The 15,155-nt window shown below is 55.6% G+C and overlaps 1 protein-coding gene and 1 long non-coding RNA gene across 3 annotated transcripts in view; one reads left to right on the plus strand and one right to left on the minus strand.

The window, feature by feature from the left end:
• Positions 1-2,246, minus strand: part of CORO2B (coronin 2B) — a 133,521-nt gene extending 131,275 nt beyond the window's left edge. For both annotated transcript variants that reach the window (XM_060618177.3, XM_060618178.3), the window contains exon 1: positions 1,433-2,246. In XM_060618177.3, coding sequence (XP_060474160.1) covers positions 1,433-1,447 — 15 coding nt within the window. In that variant the 5' untranslated portion in view covers positions 1,448-2,246. The remainder of the gene's footprint in view (positions 1-1,432) is intronic.
• Positions 2,247-2,313: 67 nt separating this feature from the next.
• LOC132668955 (uncharacterized) lies at positions 2,314-14,935 on the plus strand. The gene is made up of 4 exons (XR_009605896.3): positions 2,314-2,517; positions 10,574-10,663; positions 11,123-11,270; positions 11,697-14,935. It is a non-coding gene; the product is annotated as an uncharacterized LOC132668955 (long non-coding RNA).
• The last annotated feature ends 220 nt before the right edge of the window (positions 14,936-15,155 follow it).

Below are 15,155 nucleotides of genomic sequence, written 5' to 3' on the forward strand. Positions count from 1 at the left end.
CATTGAGTCAGATGTGAGTGCTATTATTACAAATCTCGTATCCTTTATCTCTCATCCAGGCCCATCCATTACTCTTCTGCCTCGGCCTGCTTGCGTCTTCGACGTTAATAACCTTAATGATAATAATCCTTCCCAGCCAGCCCTGCCAAAGCAGGTCTAGCCAAAGCAGACCCTCAGCCCCCAGGCACATCTTCCCGCAGTGTTTCTAAGAGACAATTTGGGCACTGAGCTCAAAGACCCTGAACAGACATGCTGTCTTATGGCAGGCAGATTTCATGGGGGCAGTGGTAGCCCCTGGCTTATCAGAAGGAGCCAGGACCACCCCTCCCATCACCTCCACAGCTGACCCTCCATCTGGTCCACTACTCTGACCACGAGTAAGCTGCCCTCTCCATGTTGGCCTCCGACTCTCCGATTCTGACAGCCAGGTGGGCAGCTACTGGAATCTGGCCTTGGGTGTGTGGATTGCCAGACCGAATGCCAAAGCCAGGCTGTGAGCTCCTTACCCTGAAGGAGCGCTCTGAGAAGTGTGGGTTCACACCCTGGATCTTCTTCTTGGTTCTTCCACTGTCTGTCACCAGCCCCAGGATCCACATTATCGTCCTCATATTCCACAAGAGGAAACTGAGGCCCAAAGCAGAAGGGCCCAGCCAAGGTCATCCACAGGGTTTGGGGGTGATCCGGGGAGTGAACTCAGGTCTCCTCAGGTCTCCTAATCCTGGGCACTTTCTACCACCCTGGTCAGCTTTCCATACCAGGGAGGCCCCGAAGTCTCTCCAATGAACCTGGGCCCCAGTGCCAGAGTCCAAGAACTCTCCTCCAATATGGGAACTGCCAGAATGCGCATCTCTCCCTTCCCTGTCACGTTCCCTCTTTAAGCCAGTCGCCACAGAACCTGTCCTATCCCTGGTAGCAACTCCCGGGGCTGGGGAGCGCCTTCTCCACTGAGTAACTCTGGAGTGGGGCCAGAGTTCACGGGATGGGCGGCAGAGGCCAGCAGGTGGGGTGGGCTTTCCCCTCGGATGGCCTTCCCCAGGACGACAAACCCGTTCCCACACCCACTGTCCTGCCAGCGACGCTCCCCGTGGCGCGCTCCAATGGGGGACACCACGCAGCCGCCTAACACTGCTCTCCAGGGGTTAAAAATGCAGCATCCTAAGCAGGGTTAAAAATGCAGTCGCGGGTGGGCCGGTGCGGAGAGATGTCGTCCCAACCACCGCGGCTGCTAAAGCGGCATCCAACCCCCTTCCCTCCGCAGTCCCTGGGGCCCGGAACGACTGGAGGGACCGGGGAAGCAGAGGAGGCGCGCGCCGCACCTTCCCGGCACCAGTGCCCCCCTCCCCACGCCCACACCCCCGCGCCCCCAGCAGCCGAGGCCGGGGGCTGCAGGCGCCGGCGGGTCCCGGGCGCAGGGCGGGCGAGCGGCGCTTACCTTTGTGACAGTCATGCAGAAACTCCGGGGCGGTGCGGGGGCGCGGGCGCGGCGTGCGGGGGCGGCGGCCGGGGTCCACCGCGGGCCCGAGGCGGCGGCGGGAAGCGGTCCGGCGCGGCGCGGGCAGCTCTGGGCGCGCTCCCCGCTCCCCGCGCCCCGCGGGCGGCTCCGCTGAGCCTGGGGCCGCGCTCCGGGCGGGCAGCGCGCAGGGACCGCTCGTCGGCGCTCGCCCGCCGCTCGCCGCTGATGTCAGCCCCGAATGTGCATTTATAATAGATGAGCCTCCTTCGCCGCAGGAAGGCGAGGCAGGAAGAAAGGGAGAGGGGGAGAGGGCCCAGGCTGGGGGGCGGGGGGAGGAAGAGGGGCCGGGAACTCGCTACAAAGGAGGAGGCGGAGGGAGGAGGAGGACGACGAAGAGGAGGAGGAGGAGGAGGAAGAGGAGGAGGAGGAAGCGCACGCCCGCCCGCTGCCCTGCCCTGCGCCTGGGGCTCGCTAGCCCGCCGCCGGGCACCGCCGCTCCCGGAGCCCGGGCCTGGCGCCCCGGCCCCGCGGCCTTAACCCCTTCGCGCCCGCGGACGCCACGCGTCCGGGAGAGGCCGGGCCCTGGCACCTGCTGGCTGCTGGCGCGCGCGGCCACCCCGGCGCTCGAGGGCCCCGTTGGCCCGGGGACGCTGCTGAAGTCACACGCCAGACGACCGAGGCGCCGCGTGGGCCGAGAAGCCCGCGGGCTCGCCCCCTGGAGGTTGGCGACGTCCGCCCCGGCCGAGAGTGCCGCGCGGCAGCGGAGAGGGGCGTGGCGGCCGCAGGCCTCGCCGGACCCGCACAGGGTCGCGGGAGGGGGCCGCGCTAGCAGTCTTTTGAACCTAAGTCCCGCAGCGATTGGCCAGCCCAGAGGGAATTGCAGCCAGTTTCACAGAGGAGGAAACTGAGGACCAGACTGGGAAGTGACTTAGACAAGGGCACACGGCCATACTTGGCTCCAGGCGCTTCTCCTGGCGCCCGCTCTTTCCGCGTCGCCACGCGGTCTCCACGGAACCCCATGTTACAAAAGCTGTCTTCTCGAGGTTGGACGAACCCTGCCCTAGGTGAGTCCACGCTTGGGTGCAGCGCTGCTCTGGGGGAACATAGGCGCGACCTGTGTGGTACACTCATCCTGACCTGGGTCACACCATGCCCTGGAGCTGCTGATGGACTTCAGGGACAACCACTGGAAGGGAGGCCCCCCTCCCGAGCACCTGAGCAGAACAGGTTTGGCAGATACTGAACCGCTGAGACTCCGGAGAGGAGGGGTTAGTGGACACGGAGGCGGAGGCGGAGGCGGAGGCGGGAGGGATCTTCGCGCACCCCTCTCCCTCTGCAAGCCCGGAAGTGCTGGCTTCCAGCTCTACCGCGATTGTAGCAAGTAATGAACTAGGACCCAGTGGACCAAGTGGCGTAGGGGCACCTGCTCCGTGGCAGGTGCTGGCAGAACAGGGGAGATCGGCTGCCTGCCTCCAAGGAGCCCACCGAGTAGACTACAACAATAATAGAGTAATCAGCACCTGTAGAGCGCTTTGTGGATCGCCCTGCTATTTTTATTTTCATTTCCTCCTGTAATCCTACATGCAAGAGTATGAGGAAGGAATTATCATCTTCATTTGGTTGAGTGAACAGACTCAAGAGAGGGGAGAGGACCTGCCCAAGATTACACAGTGACGGAGATAGGACTTGAACAGAAGTTTTTTCTTTTTTAATTTTTTAAATGGTTATTTATTTTTGAGAGAGACAGAGAGCGAGCGCCTGAGCAGGAAAGGGGCAGAGGGGGAGAGAGAGAGAGAGAGAGAGAGAGAGAGAGAGAGAGAGAATGAATCCCAAGCAGGCTCCGTGCTGACAGCACAGCTCTCACAAACCCTGAGATCACGATCTAAGCTGAAATCAAGAACCCCTGCTTAACCACCTGAGCCACCGAGACGCCCCCAGAAGTCTTTTTAGATCAGGCACAGCCTTGTGCCTTGGCTCGGTGGCTTCTGGGGTGCAGTCATACCTGCTTCCTTGTTTGAGCTTCACACTTGTCCTAGGACGTGGAAGGACAGCTCTTAGTCCTGGTTCCACAGGTGAGGAGTTGGAATGACTTACCAGTTCTCTTGGGGAGCAGATGCTCCTCTGTGCACACCCTTCCTATTTCCATGTGGGACTTCATGCCTTTGGCCACATTGCTTGAAGCTGTACGCTTGGCAACTCCAGCCCCCATACTCCCCCTGTTGTCTTTGGGTCTGAGTGCCTAGTCTTGTTTTCATGAGCTTGCCGTCAGTCGAGACGGTGAGCTGACAAGTGTCCTGAGCATGAAGGCATGTCCTCTTACTGAGTACCCCCCCCCCCCGCAAACAGTTGGTGCTTGGTGAATCTGTAATGCCATTAACAACGAATCAAGCAAAATAAACCTTTGACCTGCATTAGAAGAAATTTAAATTAGATCCACAAAAACAGCTCTGTCATCTAGCTATCCAGCATCAGAAATGGGTTGCATTCCCTGTCTCCACGGTCTTGGGTAGGTCAGCCTTCAAGACAGGAAGATGGACCTCAGGACCTTTTCCAGGGCCCCTCCAGTCCTTCTTGGAAGCCATTAAAGGTACTCAAGAACACCAGCCACCCTTCCCCCATGGCTGTGACTTGTCCACTTTTATCTCTCATGGATATTTAAAATCCCAGATTGTTAGCCTCAGCTACCCAGCATCCCTCTTGGCACCTTCCCCGCCATCCGCCGGCATTGTGGGCTCTGGGAATGAGACAAATACTTAATATCAGCTTGAGCCAAATGTAATTAGGAACATCAATCTGCTGCCCACAACCCATGTGACGCGCTCCAAAGGCAGACAGAAAACGTTCCTGATCCCTCACGTGCTGGTGGCTCACCCCTCTTGTCTCATCTCCCCAGTCAGGACGGAGGTCTGGGAGCGTGAGGACCCTCTCAAAGAACTCTGCATCCACTTGCCAAATCAAGGGTTTGGCCCAGAGAAGATACTCAGAAATGCGTTTTCTGTAGTGCAGTTGTCTATACCACGATACCTCCTGCCCCAGGTCTCCCACCCCGCAGCCCATGTTAGTTTGGAGTCTCCCGAAAGCAGAGCCTGAAAAAGGAGTTGGGTGCAGGTGGTCTAATGGGAAGGTGATCTCTGGGACCAGGCACGGAGCTGCGATGGGAGCCGAGGGAAACTGAGGGAATGCCCTGCAAACTGGGGAGTAAATGAGAGTGCGTGACAGCAGCTCTTGTCTCCCCTAGACACTTTGGCGCCTCGATGCTTTAGACTATGCTCTCTCCTTGGCCTCGGATGCCTCTACCCCGCTTTCTCTGCCTGGCAGACTCCTATTCATCTTTCAAAGCCCAGCTCAAATGGCACCTCCTCTAGGTGGCTCTCCTGACACGACCTCCACAGTGGCCTGATCCAAACTGTGTCATAATGGCCAGAACTCAGTAGATTTGTCCTCTTTGGATGGGCTCTGACCATGTGTTCTCTCTTTCTAATCACAAGGCATGGCTGACACATGGGACATGCTGGGTAACGGCTCAACCAATCCAATAAGACGTCGCCTTTAGCTTCTGCCTTAGTAACCCCTTGGCTCCGGTCCCGGCACCCCAGAGTGAGGCGCTGGGTCTCTCAAAGTCAGGCTCCGCCCTTACTAGCGTGTTCATTTGCCCGGGTGTCATGTTGGGTGCCACCGTATGGAGTGAGAAGGGCTTGGTCCTTGCCCACGGACGTGGGGACACATCCCAGACCTGCTACACCGTAGCAGGGAACGGAGGGGAATTTCCAAAGCCATGGAGCCCCAGAGGAAGGGGGTGTTCCTCCTGTGCTCACTGGCCGCCTCGTTCATGCCATCCGCTGACCTACAGGCACATCCCGCCTGCCCTTGGGTGCTCGGTCGACAGGCCCCGCAGACCTCACTGCCCCTCAAATCCTTCCCCTCCTCTCCATCTCCACTACCACTGCCGAGTGCAGCCATTTATTTTGCTTGGGCCTCCCTGACTGATCCTCCTGCCTCCTATCTTGTGCCCACCAATCATTCTCTACCCAGCAGCTCAGGCTTCCCTGAGGAAACACACACAGACCTGCCTCCTTGAAATCCATCAGGGGCTCCCTGATGCCTTCAGGATGAAGCCCCAACAGGGCCCTCCAAGGCACACCCCAGCCCCTTTAATTCCTAGGCTTCCTGTCTCCGTGACACGCTTGCCCATCGCTCCCCGCTCAGCGCCCATCGGAGTCTTCCTCTTTCTTTCCTCCGATGCTGCCTCCTCCAGGGAGCCTCCCTGGACTATGACCAGGACTGTGATGGCTCAGATGCCAGCCTCTGTGCCACTTTCCATATTCCTGGAGCTTCCTTCTGCACTTTCGCATTGTTTTGTCATTTCCTGTTTGTGTGTTGGGCTTCCTGGAGGAGGAGGAGCTGCTTGAGGACAGGGACTGCTCTTTTTCTCGGTGGTTCCAGCACATCGCTTCGGCCCTTTCCCTCTATACAATTCTCCTGGTCCCCAGTTCTCCCTTCCTATCTCTTTTCCATTGTCTTCCCAGTCTCTCTCCCCCGCTACCTGCCTCAGTTCCCGAGTTCTCTCCACCTCGTGTCGCCACTGCCCCCGCCTTTCCATGCCTCGAATCTGCGTGTCTGTGACCTCTCCACACTTCTGCACCAACAGACCCCACTCATGCCTGCCTTTCCCACTCTGCCCTTCACCCCCCACCCCCTCCACTGCTCCTCGTGCCTGGCTGGGGGCTCTCCTTCCTCTTGCCTTCCCTCCGCTGGACATTCATGCTCTCTCTTCCTCCTGTCTGTCCTCCAGCTCTGCCCCCCTGTCCTCTCATGTCTGTGTGTGCTTTTGTCTCTACGTCCCTGTCCCTGCCTCGGTCCGTCTCTCGCCCACTCTCTCTCTCCTTGTCCCTCACTCCCTTTCTCCCTGGCCCCTAGACAATGCACATAATACCGACTTTGGCAAGGGGGCCCCCGACGTGGGGTGTCATCCTTCACCCTGTATCTGAGGGGTGGTGATCGGTGAGCCTCCTGAAAGTAGGCACATCTGTGTGTCCTTGGCTGGGGACACCCTCACCTGGGCCACAGGCTCTTCACCCGTGCCCCACTCTGTGAGCCTGTGTGAGCGCGTGTGGGTGTGTGTGTCCACAGGCGTGCTGCACATATGTGGGAGGCACGGAAGTGGATGAAGGAGGAAGAGCCACAGAACGGGGTTCAGGGAGGGAAGCCGGAGGTCAGCGCCTCCCCGCCTCCTGCCCCCAGTCTGTTCTTCCAGCTCTCTCTGGGGCCACGATGGTAAACAGACACGTTTAGTTGCAGGGAGGGAAGACGGTTTGCACAGGCAGACACTGCACGCGCAGCCCAGAGACAGACGTGTTCCAGAAACACCGCCTACTTGCATAGCGTGCAGCGGTTAAGGGCTGCGCTCTGGGGCCACGATGCCTGGGTTCAAATCCTGGTTTCCCCACACTATCCGCGTGATCAGAACAGTTGTTTGACCTCCTTGTACCTCGGTCTCCTCCTCTCCAACACGGAGAAGAATAACAACACTGGTCGCGGAGAACTGTTATGGGATCTCAGTGACAGAGCACTGGGGACAGGGTATCTGCCTGAGGAGCTTGTGGGTTAGGACTCCTCCGGGGTGCAGGGAAAGGAATCAGGAGGTCTGAGTTCTAGCTCAAGCTTTGCCACGCGTGAGCATGTGGCTTACCAAAGCCCCATGGCCTCGCCAAGCCTCGGTTTACTCATTTACAGAATGAGATTACAGAAACCCATCTACTCTAGAAATACCGACTGGCAAACATTTATTAAAGTTGGAAAATGTTTGGGGCACCTGGGTAGCTCAGTTGGTGAAGCGTCTCACTTGGGCTCAGGTCACCGTCTCACGGTTCGTGGGTTCGGACCCCGCATCTGGCTCTGTGCTGACAGTGCGGAGCCTGCCTGGGGTTCCCTCTCTCTCTCTCTCTCTCTCTCTCTCTCTCTGCCACCTCCTCACTTACTCTCTCTCTCCCTCTTTCTCTCAGAATAAATAAATGAACTTAGTTGAAATAAATAGATAAAGATGAAAAATGTTTGGGAAAAAAAGAAGAAAGGGGGAAAACCACCCTGCCATGCCCCCAACTACCAACAGAGGGTGTGAGCGGTTCCTTGTAAAGAGCCACCTGGGACCTGGGAACCACATATCCAGCCTTGAGTTCCTTTTGAACCTCAACTTTGATCACACCTACATCAGTGGTTCTCAAAGTGTGGGTCCCAGACCAGCAGCAGCTTCGCCTGGGAGCTGGTTATAAACGCAGATTCTTGGGTCCCACACCAGGCTCACTGATGTGGAAACTCTGGAGGTGCGGTCCAGCAGTGTGTTTAAATAAGTCTTCCTGGGATTCTGAGAAACACTGATTTTCACCATAGAGTATGGTGGGCGCCCCGTTGGTGGACGGGTAAGAAGGTGCTTTACAAACCACACAGAACCGAGAGGAAGGGGCTGTTTCATTTCCATCTCTCAGGCAACGTACTTGAATGTTAACCTGGGCTTCAAAATCTTAGCCAGAGGCTTTTAAAATCTTTCCACTGAAGACAAGATTACAGGCACGTCAGGGACAGGAGGAGGCGAGGGGAGTCGGCCTGAAACAGCTTCAGAGAGGGGCCGTGGCTTTGGATTTCCGTGCTTTGGCTTGAAACAGTGTGCAAACTCAGTGGTTCCAGGTACCACCCAGGGTTAGCCCCCCTTGGCTTTCCCGAAGATGCCCCCAGGAATGAGAATGGCATGTATCCAGATTGCCTCATGGGAGAGAAGCTCTTCGATTTGGAGGGCAAGGGTGGGGCCTCAAGAGACTCAGAGACGGGTCTCAGAGATCCGCTTACAGCCCAGCCGCCCTTCCCAGATGCACTCTAGCCAGACGAGTCCCCGACAGTGCCCGCACCCCCCCCCCCCCCCCCCCCCCGCCCCAGGTCCTACTCACTCTCCCCCTCGGTGCCTGATTCCCCTACCGCCGCCTAAGGAATGTTCCGCGCCAGTCTCCTCCAGGTTGGCTCAGCAGAAAAAGCCCTTTCATTCCGAGGATACCCCCGTCACCCGGACACTCTGTCCTCTCCCTTTTCTGAGCTCCCAGCACTCACCAGCTCGTCCATGTTAAATACCCCGAGGTGTCATTGTTGCATTTCAGCCCCTTATCATTTGTAAAGAGCAGGCTTTGGACCAGATGGTGGCCAAGGTCTCTGCCCACTGCAAGATGTGCTGATTCTGGTTCACAAGAACAAGGCTTATCTCCACCCCCAGAAGGAGCTGCCCTTGGCGCGTGGGGGCCTTGTGGAAATTTGTGTGTTGGGGGAGGATCCATGTCTATATAAACAATTTGATTTTAAAATGGACTACACAGGGGCGCCTGGGTGGCTCAGTCGGTTGAGCGTCCGACTTCAGCTCAGGTCATGATCTCACAGTTTGTGAGTTCGAGCCCCGCGTTGGGCTCTGTGCTGACAGCTCGGAGCCTGGAGCCCGCTTCGGGTTCTGTGTCTTCCTCTCTCTGTCTGCCCCTCCCCCACTCATGCTCTGTCTCTCTCTGTCTCAGAAATAAACATTAAAAAAAAATGCACCACACGATTCTTGGCCCATGTGGGGCACGGTGATTTATCAATGAAGATTTATAATCACGCGTAGAGAAAAGAAACTAACTTACTTGTTTATTGCCCAGTCCATGCGGATGAAGATTCCCAACAGAATCCAAGAGCCATCTTCTTTTCCTGTTCTTTATCGTCCAACATGTCATTCCTGGTTAATCCGTTACCTTCCACCATGAGAAAAAGACGAGAACGCTGTTATTACTCACAACGCCGCGGTTCTTAGGAACCTGCTTGTTATCAGAACAGTATGGATCTGCTCACCTCTGCAGCCCCCTGCTCCTGTTTCTTTCATGCCAGTTGGATCAGTCATGACGCTGCATCATCCGTTGGGTTGTCCAGAAACAGCGGCTTCCCCTGACTTTCTCAAAGCGTCTTCATCTGCTTTATTGATGATGCCCATAAATGCGAGTCTTACCCAATATGTGGGAGACCGAGAAGGATCATTCGTTTTGTGGTCATAAGTTGACCATTCAGAATGCCAGGGTGGGAATGACAAGTGCTTTAGGCCACAGAAGACTGCACTGGGGTGGAGACGTGCCCTGGCTGGTCACGGAGGCTGGCACCAGGGCTAAGGTCGTTCGCTAACACCCCCGTCACGCTGTGCTGTAGGCCAGAGGTGACACTATGGGCAAATCATGGATGGGCAAGAGCCATCACACAGACTCACGCACAGGGCTCGAGCCCGAGGGTCAGCAGCGGACTGATGGCAGCCCAGAGGCCTGAACTTGTCCTGAGTCTGCACGGGAATCGCTCCTCATCAGTGTGGCAGCCCCATTTCAGTGGCGCCATCTCTCGTGCCCTCCACCCTGCAGAAACGATAGCACCAGCCCGATTGTGGGAACCAGCCACCCACCCGTCCGCCCTCTTGGAGTTGAGAGCTGGTTACAGGGCTCTGGGACAGCTCCCCAAGTGTGAGTCCCGGTGCTCCTGGTGGAGGGTTATCTAGCCAACCCCATGCCCTGGGGGGAAAGGTGAAAGGGTACCCGAAGGAGACGAATGGGGGACTGAGGCTCAGGTGGGGTCCAGGCCAGGCTCCCAGGCATCTTGCACTGGGGGCACTGTAGGCCCTGACTGGTCTCAGGTACTAACTAGCAGGGGATTTTAAAAGTTTTGAAGAAGGTACTCCATGAGGTGCGGGCAATACTGTCCTAGGTAGATCTTTGCCGTCCTGGGAAGGGTTTTGTTTTCTGCCTCTTTCTCTCCCTCTCTGCCTTGGCCTTCTGTGCTCAACAGTTCCTCGTGGATTGGCTGGGGTAGGTAAAGGCTAGCTGGAGGTGTCTTCTCCTTAACTTGCTGTTAAGGCAGTGCTCCTCAAACATGAATGAACGCCCTGGGCATCTTGTTAACATGTAGATTCTGGTGCAGTAGGTCTGGGGCTGGACGAACCCTCTGCATCTCTAAAAGCTCGCAGATGATCTCCATCCCCAAACTCTTCCTCAGCCCGGAGCATGGTCTTTAGTCGCCCGCAGCCGCATGTGCTAATTCAAATTCTTAATCGTCTTCCTCCAAACTTCCTTCCCAAAGGACAAAATCCTGCCAGGGCCCCCTGGAGGTGGGAAGATGAGTGTTTTCTGCCATCATCAGACATGGGGACCCAAGGTCAAGGATTTCAAGGTGAGCCATTTCAGGGGCTGGGTCCCTTTAGGTCCATTGTCTCCATCTGTCTTTACCCACAGTCCTAGAGGGGTTTATGACCATTTTACAGATGAAGTAATGGAGGCTCGGAGAGTTGGAGCCCAAGGTCAACCCAAGAGGCAGTGATGGAGGCAAGATTCGCCTCTGGGTCAGTGTGGCTCCAACCTGGGTTCTTTCTGCCGCACCGCATTGGTCTCTTGTCTTTTTGGACACAGATCCTTCTCTGTGCTCCCCTGCTGCTTAGCTGGGACAGGCCTGTCTTCCACAGTCTCTGTGGTCCCCCAGGGGACAAAGAAAGGAGAGCATGGAAGGGCCCCGACTTTCCTACTTGGGGTTCCCCAGGGGAAGTGTAAGCCAGACAGCACCTACCATAACCACCCAACCATCCACGGAAGGAGAGAGAAACAGCCCGGCCTGCAGCTTTGCCCTGTGTTCCAGGATCACCTCTGCGAAGATGCTTGCTGAGGTGACCACCAGAGGAGCCTCTCCCTGCAGGTGACACTCTGCCCCGAGCCTGCTGGGAAGGGCACAGAGCCCACCGGAAAAATGACTCCTGAGCCAAAGAACACACATCGGTCCCCACACTGTGAGTTTTTGGCACGGGGAGAAGGGAGAGGGGGAGGACGATCTGTCACTGCCGGGGCCAAGCCTTCCCCTCTCTGCACCTCAGTCTCCCCACCTGCAAAATGGGAGCAAAGCTCCCCAGGGTGACAGCACCAAACAAGGGTGAGGGTGTGGAGACACAGGGACTCTCCTTCATCGCTGGTGCAAACGCAAGGTGGCACAGCCACTTTGGAAGACAGGGTGACGGTGTCTTACCAGACTAAACATACTCTTACCATACGATCCAGCGATTATGCTCCTTGGCATTTACCCAAAGGAGTTGAAAACCTACATCGACACAAACCTTCGACACAAACCTTCGACACAAACACCCACACGAGGTGTTTATAGCGGTAAACAGCCTCGTTCATAATTGCCCAAACTTGGAAGCAACTAAGATGTCCTTCAGCAGGGGAGTGGGTAACCCTCAACAGTACATCCAGACAACGGAATATCATTCAGCACTAAAAAGAAATGAGCTCTGAAGCCAGGAAAAGACACGGAGGAACCTGACACGCATGTCATGAAGTGAAGGAAGTCCGTCCGAAAAGGCCACATATGGTATGATTCCAGCTACATGACCTTCTGGAAAAGGCAAGCTATGGAGACAGCAAACAGATCAGAGGCTGCCAGGGGCGAAGGGGGAGACGGGAGGAACAGGCAGGGCACAGAGGATTTTGGAACAGTGAAACTATTCTGTAAGCTCCTGTAATGGTAGGCACAGGACATCACACATTTGTAGAAACCCACAGACTGAACGACACCAGGCAGGAACCCTGATGCAAACTACGGACTTTGGGTGACAGTGACGTGTCAGTGTAGGTTTATGGATCGTAGCAAATGTCCCTCTCTGCCATGTGCAGGACGTTGATAGAAAGGCGATGTCTGTGTTTGGGGGCAGGGGTGGGCGGGCAGTCTGTATTTTCTGCTCTATTTTGCCGTCAGCCTAAAACTGCCCTAAAAAATAAAAATCTATTTTAAATGTCTGTTTATGTACTTTTGAGAGAGAGAGAGAGTGCAAGGAGGGGAGGGGCTTAGGTGGGAGACAGAGGATCCCAAGCAGGCTCCGCGCTGACAGCGGAGAGCCTGATGCGGGGCTCGAACTCACAAACCGTGAGACCATGACCTGAGCTGAGGTCGGACCCTTAACCGACTGAGCCCCCAGGCGCCCCAATAAAAACCCATTTTCTAAAACGGAGGCAAGGGGCGCCTGGGTGGCTCAGTCGGTTGAGCGTCCAACTTCGGCTCAGGTCATGATCTCACGGTTCATGAGTTCAAGCCCCATGTTGGGCTTTGTGCTGACAGCTCAGAGCCTGGAGCCTGCTTCGGATTCTGTGCCTCCGTCTCTCTCTGTCCCTCCCCTGCTCTCTCTCTCTCTCTCTCAAAAATGAATAAACATTAAAAAAAGAAAAAAAAATAACGGAAGCAAAATGACCAGGTCTCAGGCTAGGATAAACAAGCCTGTGCCCCTGGAGACAGTTTGTAGACAGCAAGTCAGTTTATTAGTATGAGGGACTGGTGATACTATGTTCTTAAATCCCAGCTGTGCCAGAAATCGGCGGTGGAGTTCAGGTCAGTCATTTTGACTTTTTGGATCCCTGTGTCCTTAGTTACAAACCAAGAAAAAAAAAACTTGCTCTTTGTTCCCGTCCCCATGACAACCTCTCAGAGAGTAAGTAGTGATAATGATGATAACAGCCACCATTTATGTCTAGGCACTGTGTTAAGCACTCTATACTTATTATTTCATTTAATCCTTACAACCATCCGGATTTTGCAGGTGAGAAACTGAAGCATGAGATTGGGGTAAGGGGGGGAGCAGCAGGTGGGGTGGGGAGCAGGCAGCTCGCCCTGGGTCACCCAGCTAGTCGGTGGCAAAGAAGGTTCTGGAAGCCCCAATGCTTGTATTCAATCTCCAGGTTTACCCCATGCCTTCAGGGGTTGGCCCCCCGTTGCCTGATCCCTGGGGATTAGCTTCATAATAACAAATGGGGACCATAACCAACATCCCTCTAGGACTCACCGTGAGCCAGGACTATCCTTTAAAGCATGTGACATACGTCATCTCACTTATTCCTTACAAGAACTCTGTGAAACCGGTTTTGTTTTTATGCCCACTTTCGGATGAGAAAATTGAAGCGTGGAAGTCAAAGAACAGGAAGCGTCAGACCCAAGAAGGAGGGTGGGGATCAGCGGGTCGGAGTTTTTTATTGAATACTTTGCATCACTGTACCCCGCCCCCCAGGTCCTCGAGCTGCTACGAGGTCAGTAGGGTCAGGCATGAGTGAGCAAGAGAGAGAGAGAAATGCACACTGTGCTGAGCTGTTGCTGCAAAATCCTTCCTTTTGGACCCCAGCAAATCGATAGTCAAGAGAGGCCAAACCTGGGCCCCCAGCGCCCTGGCTCCTGCCACATTCACCCCAGGAGCACCGGGCAGCACTACTGGGCTCCTCCCCCCTTGTGACTTCTGCTGCCACATTCCAGGCCAGGAAAGGAAAGCCAGGAGCAGGGGAGTCTAAGTTGCTCTTTCGCCACGCCACGGAGGAGGCCTGTGGAGAATGGATAGGTCACAGCGTAGGGAGGGGGCAGGCAGGAGCCTGGAGCAGCGAGGCATCCAGGGCCAGAAGCAAGTCTTTGCAGCATGTGACTCCCTGCAGGTGTGACCCGAGGCTGGAGGGGAGGGGACGGCCCGGGGTCTCTACAGGCACCTCCTGTATCCACAAGATTGAGACAGGATTTTAAGTGGGGGGCCCCTCAGAGAGGATGTTTTGGGTGGTGGTAAGGAGCGTCAGACTTTAGAATCAGCCCCATCTGAGTCCAAATCCTGTCTCTGCCACTCGCTGGCTGTGTGACCTTCGTTGAATTACCTAACCTCTCCGGGCCTGTTTCTTCTTCTATCAAACAGAGAAAATGATTGACAGCAGCCACCTGCTGGGGGAAAGTCTGTCCCTGGCCTGGGATGGAGACTAGACAGAGTAAAGACTCAGGATATATTGGCTGCTTATCTGCTATACATTGGGATTCCGAATAATGCCTGCCTTGTTGCGAAGCTTAAATGAGTAGCATCCACGAAAAGTGCTTAGGAAGGACCCCGGCACAGAGAAGGTGCTATCTTTAACATTAACACCCTCTTTGTTCCCACCCTTCTCATGTGTGCAGGGCACCTAGGGCGTGGGGAAGGGGCTGCTTGACTTCAGGATGCAAAGTGCAAAGCTGCCTCCCCGCAGCGGTGAAGGAAAGACCGGAAAGACGGGGCTGCAGGAATTCGTTAGCGCAATTAACACCGTGAGGCTCCCTTCTGCTCTCATCCTGGTCTGCCTCCCTGCTGGCTTGGGGCCGAGAACCACATGGCAGAGGAAGCAGCCAGGCCCAGGGGATGAGGGGGATGTTGTGGAACCATCGGCTAAGACTGGGGGCCCCCCAGCAGGTATTATTCCTAGCTGGGCAGGAAGGTTCCAGAAAGCAGTGAGGCAGACACAGAGCATCAGGCAGGCCTGGTCTTGGGGACATAGACAAATGCCTCTTCCAGGCAGTGACCCTTTCTAGTGCATCTGACATCTGGTGTGGGGGTCATCCCTTCCCTGACACAGCGAACTTGTAGCTATGCTCTTGCAATGAAAGAAATAATAAAAATGGCTGGAAAAGAAACACAGATGGTAAAAATGTTTTTTTTTTAAATGTTTATTTATTTTTGAGAGAGAGACAGTGTGAGCAGGGGAAGGGCAGAAAGAGAGGGGGACAGAGGATCTGAAGCGGGCTCCATGCTGACAGCAGAGAGTCTGATGTGGGGCTTGAACCCACAAACTGCGAGATCATGACCTGAGCTGAAGCTGAAGTTGGATGCTTAACCAACTGAGCCACCCAGGTA

This window comes from Panthera onca, chromosome B3 (genome assembly GCF_046562875.1).
Source record: "Panthera onca isolate mPanOnc1 chromosome B3, mPanOnc1 haplotype 2, whole genome shotgun sequence".
NCBI classification, from domain to species: domain Eukaryota; kingdom Metazoa; phylum Chordata; class Mammalia; order Carnivora; family Felidae; genus Panthera; species Panthera onca.